The sequence below is a fragment of the Natator depressus genome, chromosome 9 (genome assembly GCF_965152275.1).
Source record: "Natator depressus isolate rNatDep1 chromosome 9, rNatDep2.hap1, whole genome shotgun sequence".
Classification (NCBI taxonomy): domain Eukaryota; kingdom Metazoa; phylum Chordata; order Testudines; family Cheloniidae; genus Natator; species Natator depressus.
In genome coordinates, this window is record NC_134242.1 from 93,547,813 (window position 1) to 93,557,771 (window position 9,959).

A 9,959-nucleotide genomic window follows, 5' to 3' on the forward strand; every position below is an offset into this window, starting at 1 on the left:
TCTCTTCGATCCCCGTCTCGCTTTCCTTCGTTTCCTCTGGCTTTCCCGTCCCTCTGAACAGCGCCCGTGTGTGTGTGTGTGTCTGTGTGTGTGTGTGTTTCTGCATGCAAGGGATGGGTGAGAGCTCTCTCTCTGTGTGTGTGATGGTTCTGTATGTGTGGAGAGGGAAATCTCAGGGTCTGTGTGGAAGGGGAAATCTCTCTCTGTATACAGGGTAATGTGTGTGTGCGTGCCACTCTCTGTGTGTGTGTGTGTGTGTGTGTGTAGGGCTAGTCTGTGTCACTGAGTGTATTTCCGTTGCTCTGGGTCTACAGGGGTGATAACCGCTGTGTGTGTGTGTGTTGGGGGGGGGGGAGTCACCTCGCTGTGTGTGTCTCTCGCTGTGTTGCTCGTGAGTGTGTGTGTGTGTGTGTGTGTGTCTCCCTCCCTGTGTGTGTGTGTGTGTGTGCGCGCGCGGAGCAGCAGAAGTCCAGATCACGTAGAGACACTCGCAGAAACTGCAGAGCAGATAGCAGCGCAGCCGGAGATGGAGCCGGATGGCAAAGGTAAGGCAGGAAGGTGCCGCTCCGCCCGGGCTGGGAGAGCCGGCGCCGGACAGAACCTCGCTCCCGGGGCGAGCAGGGATGTGCGCGTCTGTTCGTTTGTTTCCCGGTGTGGGGCTTTTATCGGATTCATTGCGGAGGCTTCCCACTGGGGGAGGCGGCTGAGGGCTCCCTCCGGCAGCCTGATCCCCGGCCCGGTCGCCTCTCCCTGCAAGCCGGCGCCGGCTGCCCGGGGTCAATGGCACCAAGTTCCCCGGCGCTCGCTCGCTGCCCCGCTTTTCCGCCGGCTTCCCCTCGGGGCTGCCGGCCCGCGGAGTGGGGCTGGGATGGGGGCGAGCCATGGGCCGCGGGGGAAGGGGGCTTTGCAAAGGTGCCGCCGGGGGTGGGGTGGGGGGCGTGGGGGGTTGTGCATTGTTGCAAAAGGGGGCTGGCTCTGGGGGGGGGGAGCCGGGCTCCGCTTCCCGCCCCCCTCCCCAGCCTGCAAGCCGCGGGGACAGGGCGCCCACGACCGAGCGCTGGAGCCGGCACCAGCCGAGCCGCTCGGCTGCGGCCACCGTGTTGCGGCAAAACATTGCGGAATCGCCCCCCCCGCCCCCCATCGCCTCGCACCCTCCACCCCCGGCGGAGGTACCGCCCGGGGCTCGCTGCTGGGGGGAGCCCGGGGTACCAGCGTGGCCGGGGGCGGAGACCCGCATGCACCGGGCGCTGCAGACGAGCCGTGGGCAGGGAGCCGCCACAGCCGGCTGCGGGGTCGGCCGTGGGAAGACTCCGGAAAGCGACAGCACATGGGGGTCGGCTCTGCCCGCTGGATCCCCACCCCCAGCTCCCCTTCCCCCTCCCTTCCCCCTGCCCCAGCGCCCTCAAAATTCCCTGCCCCCTCCAACTTCCCCCTTCTTTCCACCTCCCTCTTGCTTCCTACCTTTCCCCCGCTCCCTCTGTCCTGCACCCGCCTCCTTCGTGTCCTTCTGTCCCTCCTTTCTGCCTCCCCTTGGCCCTCCGCTGCCTTCCCTTCCAGCGCGATCCCCTCCTCTCTCGCTTCTCGCGGCTGGCTCCTGCTTCCCCTTTCCATTCGGTGGCTCCCTGCCCTTCCAGCTCGCTTCCTCCCGGCCGAGGGGACTCGGCTAGGGCTGCTTTACAAAATCCCCACCAGCCCCTAACCCCCGAGAAAAGCCAGCGGCTCCAGCTCTCGGAGTGGAAAATGGCAGCTAAAAATGACCTGGCTACAGGAGAGGGGCTCTTGCAAGCTACCTTCATGTCAGGGACCAGGGCACGTGAGCTCAGTTTCTTCCATCAAAGTTGCTGTAAGGTTTTGGTGATGTCACGCTGGCGGATTGCGACTTTGTCTTGCTCTGCCAATCAGGGTATGGGTTTTGGGACTGGGGCTGCAAGTCTGTAGATGGTCCTGACACATTCCTCTATCATTAGCCTGGAGCTGGTCATCCTGATTCATGGATAGTGCATTGTCTCTCGACGACCGCCTTAGAGTATGTTACTTACAATACATTTACTAAGCACAGTAGGGATGTTTCTGTGTGTGTTCGCTCACTCTCTGTAGAGTGATAGTTAGATATGTAGATACCATTGTATAGAGGCACTGCTCTTTTCCCTCACATCTTTATTTTATCTATTGCCTTATCTCAACCCACATGTGTGTAACATCCTTTACATCTCTGGCAATATATGTACAGTAACAGAATTGTAGATAGTTCATATGAGTAAAATATTAAGCCTGCTTTGCTTAATTTACTTTAAAAAGAAAAGGAGGACTTGTGGCACCTTAGAGACTAACCAATTTATTTGAGCATAAGCATTCGTGAGCTACAGCTCACTTCATCGGATGCATTTTACTTTGTTAGTTATGCACGTTTGTCATGTACAGGAGATATGTTATAGGCCCACATATATTTGTGTGTGTGTCTACAGGTTCACATTCTATATCTGAAATTATTTTGTGGGGTTGTTGAAAAAAAACACCTTTCATTTTACTTTACATTTGCTGTTTATACTTTATCTGTAATACTAGCCAGGTACAGTAGCTCAGTAAAGTACAATATTAACCCAAATGACTTTTTGGAATAATGACAACTGAAAAATATTTTCTTTTCTTTTTTGTCCCTGTCTTTCTTCTTTAGATTCTGTATCTTTATTCAGGAGCATAAGGTGGCTTGCTGATCACACAAAGATGTTGCTGTGGCTCGTTCTGGTTTTGTCAACTCCAGTTTCTTCTACAAATGCAGATCCTGACAACTCGGTGGAAATTTGCAATGTTTGCTCGTGTGTGTCAGTTGAGAATGTACTGTATGTCAATTGCGAGAAGGTTGCAGTCTACCGACCAAATCAGCTCAAACCACCTTGGTCTAATTTTTACCACCTTAATTTTCAAAACAACCTACTGATCATTCTATATCCAAATACATTTCTTAATTTTACACATGCAGTGTCCCTGCAACTGGGTAACAATAAATTGCAGAACATTGAGGGAGGAGCATTCCTCGGGCTCAGTGCATTAAAACAGTTGCACTTGAACAACAATGAATTAAAGATTCTCCGAGCTGACACTTTCCTTGGCATAGAGAACTTGGAGTATCTCCAAGCTGACTACAATTTAATCAAGTATATTGAACGGGGAGCCTTCAATAAGCTTCACAAGCTGAAAGTCCTCATCCTTAATGACAATCTGATTTCATTCCTGCCCGATAATATTTTTCGATTCGCTTCTCTAACCCATCTGGATATACGCGGGAATCGAATACAGAAGCTTCCCTACATTGGAGTTCTGGAACACATTGGTCGAGTTGTCGAACTGCAGCTGGAAGATAACCCTTGGAATTGTACCTGTGATTTGTTGCCTTTGAAAGCCTGGCTGGAGAATATGCCCTATAACATTTACATTGGAGAAGCTATCTGTGAAACGCCTAGCGACTTGTATGGAAGGCTTTTAAAGGAAACCAATAAACAAGAATTATGCTCCATGGGAACAGGGAGTGATTTTGATGTGCGCATTCTGCCTCCATCCCAGTTGGAGCCTGGTTACAGCACACCTAATGGCCACACTACGCAAACGTCAATGCACAGATTAGTCACCAAGCCTCCAAAAACTACAAATCCTTCCAAGATCTCGGGGATAGTAGCAGGAAAAGCGCTCTCTAATCGCAATCTCAGTCAAATTGTGTCTTACCAGACCAGGGTACCTCCTCTAACTCCTTGCCCAAGCCCATGTGTCTGCAAAACTCATCCTTCTGATTTGGGATTAAGTGTAAACTGCCAAGAAAGAAATATAGAATCATTGGCCGAACTCGTACCAAAACCTTTCAATGCCAAGAAACTGCATGTAAATGGCAATTATATTAAGGATGTGGACACCTCAGATTTCATTGACTTTGAAGGGCTGGATTTACTACATTTAGGCAGTAATCAGATTGCAGCAATCAAAGGGGCGGTTTTCCGCAACCTTACAAATTTACGGAGATTGTATCTTAATGGCAATCAGATAGAGCGGCTGAGTCCAGAAATGTTTGCTGGCCTCCACAATTTGCAATATCTGTATTTGGAATACAACGTTATCAAAGAAATTTTAGCAGGCACGTTTGACTTAATGCCAAATTTGCAGTTGCTCTATTTGAACAACAATCTTCTGAGAAGTCTGCCAGCTTATGTTTTTGCTGGTGCTCCACTGGCTAGACTGAATCTGAGGAACAATCATTTCATGTATTTACCTGTAAGTGGCGTTCTTGATCAGCTAAAATCTCTTACACAAATTGATTTGGAAGGTAACCCGTGGGACTGCACGTGTGATTTAGTTGCTTTAAAACTATGGCTGGAAAAACTAAATGAAGGTATTGTGGTGAAGGAATTAAAATGTGAAACACCTGTTCAGTTTGCTAACGTTGAACTGAAGTCTCTCAAAAATGAGATCTTATGTCCTAAACTTTTAAACAAGCCATCTGCTCTGTTCACTAGTCCTGTGCCTGCTGTCTCTTTTACTACACCGTTGGGTCCAATTCGAAGTCCTCCTGGTGGCCCAGTTCCGTTGTCCATTCTAATCTTAAGCATACTAGTTGTGCTTATTTTAACAGTGTTTGTTGCTTTTTGCCTTCTTGTCTTTGTGCTTCGGCGCAACAAGAAACCATCAGTAAAGCACGAAGGAATTGGGAACCAAGAGTGCAGTTCCATGCAACTGCAGCTAAGAAAGCACGACCACAAATCAAACAAAAAGGATGGACTAGGCGCAGAGGCCTTCATTCCTCAAACCATTGAGCAGATGAGCAAAAGCCACACTTGTGGCTTAAAAGAATCCGAAACAGGCTTCACATTTGCGGATCCACAAGGGCAAAAAGTCATTCTGAGAAATATTACCGACAAGGAAAAGGATTTATTGCATGTGGATACCAGAAAAAGACTTAGCACAATTGATGAACTGGATGAGTTGTTTCCTGGGAGGGATTCCAATGTATTTATTCAGAATTTTCTTGAAAGTAAAAAAGAATACAACAGCATAGGGGTCAGTGGCTTTGAAATACGTTATCCAGAGAAACAACAAGACAAAAAAATCAAGAAGTCATTAATAGGTGGTAATCATAGTAAAATTGTGGTAGAGCAAAGAAAGAGTGAATATTTTGAACTGAAAGCTAAACTTCAAGGTTCACCTGACTACCTACAAGTCCTTGAAGAACAAACAGCTTTGAATAAAATATAGGTCATGCAATCTTATTTCTTACAGAGGACATTTATTTAATGATGAAAGTGCCTTTTGTTGACTTTTAACTTCCGAATACTATATTATATTGGTAGGCATAGAGGCAGGTATATCCAAGGGTATCTGTCTGTAGCTGCATATGATTTGTCAAGTAGAGGAGATTTCCATAATAGATTTTACTACATAAAGCTGATACCCTCTGGAATCCTGTAGGGATACTGCAAACTCTATTGCCAAAGGGATGCTTTAGACACATATTACACTGAATTTAACCTCAAAAGGCATATATGTTTTGTACCTTAGATGCAAAACCTTTGTCTCCTTGTGATTTGTAAGAGCAAACACAAGAAAACTGGTACCAGTGTTTGTACCTCAGCTGGGTCCTTCATCTTGCACGTGGATTAAGTTGGTGGAACTGGAGTAATCCTTTGATTTGTGGTGTTGTAACGGCACTGTTTAAAGATTATCTGAAAAGTAAAAAGCATGCAAAGAGAGAACATTCAATAGTATGTGTAAATCGGTTACATTTATGGCCTGCATCTTGAAACCACTGGATTTATAATGTTAAATTGTGCAAATATTTGTTTAAAATATACCATGCATAACATACCTATAAAATAAATTTGACCCTTGAAGTATACCTGTCTATACATAAAATTAAAAAAAAAAAAAAAGAAAAGAAAAAAAGTGCAACCTGACTTCTGCAGCATTTGTAGTGATATGAAGAAAATACTTGATTTTAATGCAGAATCTTATGTAAGACTCAAATCCAATTAAGACTAGAGTTCCTTCTCAGTTATCTGAAACTCCTACAACCCCAAAAGGTTGACCAAACTTTTCAAAGTGCTTACTGTGTGAGCGTAGCAGAAATTATTTTTGTAAGATAATTCATATTTATGAAATACTTTGTATACTAAATAGGAAAATATGTACTCCGTAATATGTATTTAATATGCCTGACTTGTTTTCCTGATCACAATGCATTAATCATTCAGTATAAATTAAAAACAGAACAATATACCAAACAAAAACCGGTGACAAATTGTATAGAATTATCCGTGATCCCGTGATCAGGTATAATAATAATAATAATAATAATAATAATAAAAATGTTCTGTACTATTCTTGTGAAATTACTATATTATTATCTTATTTCAGATTTGTTACCAATGGTGCATTTTAAAATAGATTCATTAGTTTTTTAGTATTGTGTCTCAGGCAATTATTTGCCATCGGTTGTCTTGCTTTTCAGGGTTCTGCAGCTTAATCTAAATAGTTTTCACTACAAGTATTTACAGGCGTTAATGAATAAGGGTAATAGTTGAATTGTATATGCATCAATTTTTTGTCCCAGTTATCTATCTGACTGCTGTCAGTTAGATAATGAACCAGATCAGTAAACCGTATGGCAATCATGTGTCTATCAAAGCCACATTGTAAAATGCATTCAATGGTCTTGGTTCAGTTCAGAGTATTTTGTAGTCCACATCTATAAAGAATACAAACTTGCCTTTGTGAAAGCTGAATCTCAATTGATAGCAACAAATGGTCAAGATGGAAAACACCCCCTTTTTCTCACTGGGAAATGGTAACTTCAGATCCCAGTAGGCATGTATTAGTAAAGCATCATACAGAAAATCTATTCTACATGCCTGATTCAGAGCCCATTCAAGACAATAGGGGCTCCTCCACTGATGTCAATGGACTTTGAATCAGGACCTTAATCTATCTTGCTGCCATAAATTTCCCCCCACGCCTTTTAAAATCAATACATAAGTCTATCAAATTGCAACAGAAAATAAACATTAATGTTTTCATGAATTCCAAGTGGCAGCTATTACAACAAAGCCCGATAGCACTACTGTGGTTAAGGCTGTGTCAGCATTTTCCAGTCTAAACCTCTAATTTCAGGGCTTTATAACACTGCTGTAAAATTTTATTCTGGGATGATCCTTGGCGTAATGCCTGGAATATTTTTTTAACAAAGTTTTTTAAAAGCATCAGCACGTCTTTATTTTAAAGAGAGAGAGAAGAAAGAGTGAGAGATATTTTCTACTTGTCATTTCAAAAGGGGTCTTGTTTTTTTTTTTTTTCTAATTTTCCCATGGTACAAAATGTATGAGGGACTTTAGACGTTTTTTAAATAAATAAACAACAGACTGGTTCATCTTTGAAAAAGCTGCTATTACACATGCGTACTAATTTATTTAATCCAAAATGTCATCGAGATTTTCTGGATATGGTTACTATGCATGCATATATTCCTGGCCTAAAAGATTCCTAATGGTGTGTTTACCCAAATCACTGCACAGGCTCTGAGGAAAGTGTTTTAATTTATTGTGTCAAGAGCCTATGGATTAAGGAATCTTAAAGATGTACTGAAATGCTAGACCATAAAGGCACCATCAGGTATCTGAGGATAATGGGTTGCTGCCTTCTACTCACTGCTGCACACCTTTGAGAATGTGTCAAGGGTCACTGAGATTTGCCAAGGCAAAGAGCATAGCCTATGGCTCATATCCTTCTGTTGAGAGATGTGAATTAAAAAGAATACACAAATCTTTAATACATAAATGCTACATTGTGAGTGTTGTTAAAGGTGATATATTTGTGGTTAATATTGCTCAGATTTAACAGAACAACAGTTAAGTAAATCAGTTTTATTATGATTGATATGCCTCCCCCCAACGACATTAATTTGGGTCCGGTCCTCTCCTCTTCCGCCTGGGGAAATCTCCCATTGACTGTTAAAGAGAAGAAGAACTTTACCATTATGCCCACACTGGACAGATCTGGCGACTCTTTTAGGTCCCCCTCCAGCAAAGCATTTAATTACATGCCCAACTTTAATCGTGTGCAATGAGAGTACTCACGAGTTGAAAAGTGAGCACAGGCTTTAGTGTGTTGCTGGATCAGGGCCTAAATGCATGGTAGCGTTGGCATTGACTTAAATGGGAGCAGGTGGAGAAGAATTGTTGTGTATTACACAGTTCGTCCCTGCTGTAGAACCCTTATTCACCGCGGTGATCACTTTGCTCCCATGAGTTGTCTGACTGAATTCAACAGGGTCAATGGAATGTATGCTCACCGGTGTCAATAAGGGTTGCTTAGTCTGGGCCTTACTGTGTAGGTCTCTCAGTCGTGTTTTACATACGTGGTGTAATACCTAGGCAGAGCAGTGTGAGTTAAAAAAAAGAAAAAAAAAAAGCTTAGGTGGGCAAACCACTATATTTCTTTGATGCTGTTGGCTTAAATGACAACCTGAATGTTAGTTTACTTCCTCCAGTGTTAAGGGACAGTGTATGTGTCTGGATAACAGTTTAGTGGAATGTTCATTCCGATCTAATGATAGTCTATCCAGGAAAGGCACTCTTCCGTGTGGCTCAACAGACCAGGCCAGCCTTTGCATTATATTGATTTGAGTGGCCACATTGTTACAGTGGCTGCAATGACATATATGCAGCACTAAAGCAGTGAAGGTGTTAACATAATTTATTGTGTTTGTTGTATTATAAGCCAAGTTTACATTTTTAATGAAATCAATAAAGTGTAATCATTTCTTTGAAAGAGAAAAACTTTGTGCAATTTTATCAGAAACCAGTCACTATAATGCAGCAATTTGAGTCCAGACGTCAACTGACATTTTACATGTAGTTTTCCAGACTGAAAGTAAATAAATCTGAAAGATAATCCAAAAGGTAATTTTTAAAGCCATAAGGGTATACATTATAAAAGGCATGGCCTTGTGAATAATGTTAACAAATGTTTCAGAGTTAACAAACACATCTAGAATATCTATCTATAATATTTTTGCATGATTTGTACATTGCTATTGTATGAAATGAGCACAGTGGGATTTTTTTATTTTTATTTTTTGTTTTATTTAATTTTATTTTGCATCCAAAGAGTTGGGAAGCAAATATAACAAGAATGTATTGATAATCGCTCTATTTTGAAATAAAGAAAACAAAATGTATTGTTTTTACCCTGCCTTGATCATGACTATTTTTAGATTAGTTTATAAAGAAAATAGAGTTAACTTATAATATCCAGTACAATGTAAAACTCAGAAAAAAATGTTTCAGTGACCTTCGTTTGCTTTCAACAAACATCAAAATATTAGGCAGAATTTATTTAAAAGATTTGTATGGGAATATTAATAAAATTGTTTGGTACAATCATATTTCTGAAACTAGACTTTGTTAAATGTCAAGAACATTCTCTGTGAGTTTGTTTTCAGAAGAGAGAGAAAAGCTGTAAAGTAGTTAGACATTATTTTATATTCATAGATATTAGGGCAAATATTTTAAAATATTTATTAAAGTTTATCCCACTATCCAATGTTTAAATCAAATCTGCTTTGCCTTACTCAGCCAGATAGTCTCACTGAAGTCAAATGGGACTGTTTGCATTAGTAACATGAGCAGAACGTAGCCTTTAGTCAGTTTCTGATATCTTCCACATTGAAATGCCTGGAAGAACAGTCATACAATGTCAAGGACATTTGTCTTGACCCTGATCCCCTCTCATTAATCAGTTTGTATCAGACAATTTTGTAAAGGATCAAAATTAATTTATGTTTAATTAATTCCCTACAAACATCCATCCACCTGCCTTTATTATAGTTTAGAAGCATTTGTAGATGAAAGTCAAGAAGAGACCATCAGGTAGTTTAGGCTCCAAATTTAGATTTTGTATTAAAAATGTTTTACAAAATCTTA

The 9,959-nt window shown here is 42.0% G+C and overlaps 1 protein-coding gene across 2 annotated transcripts; it reads left to right on the forward strand.

Annotated features, from left to right (window-relative positions):
• The first annotated feature begins 386 nt into the window (after positions 1–386).
• SLITRK4 (SLIT and NTRK like family member 4) lies at positions 387–9,475 on the forward strand. Of its 2 annotated transcripts, none has more exons than XM_074962644.1 (2): positions 387–545; positions 2,675–9,475. In XM_074962644.1, exons 1-2 carry the CDS (start codon positions 527–529, stop codon positions 5,236–5,238), a joined length of 2,583 nt encoding a protein of 860 aa, XP_074818745.1. In that variant the 5' UTR covers positions 387–526; the 3' UTR covers positions 5,239–9,475. The 2 variants fall into 2 exon arrangements, with proteins under 2 accessions (XP_074818745.1, XP_074818746.1); XM_074962645.1 differs by lacking the exon at positions 387–545 and adding an exon at positions 1,966–2,026.
• Positions 9,476–9,959: the final 484 nt, after the last annotated feature.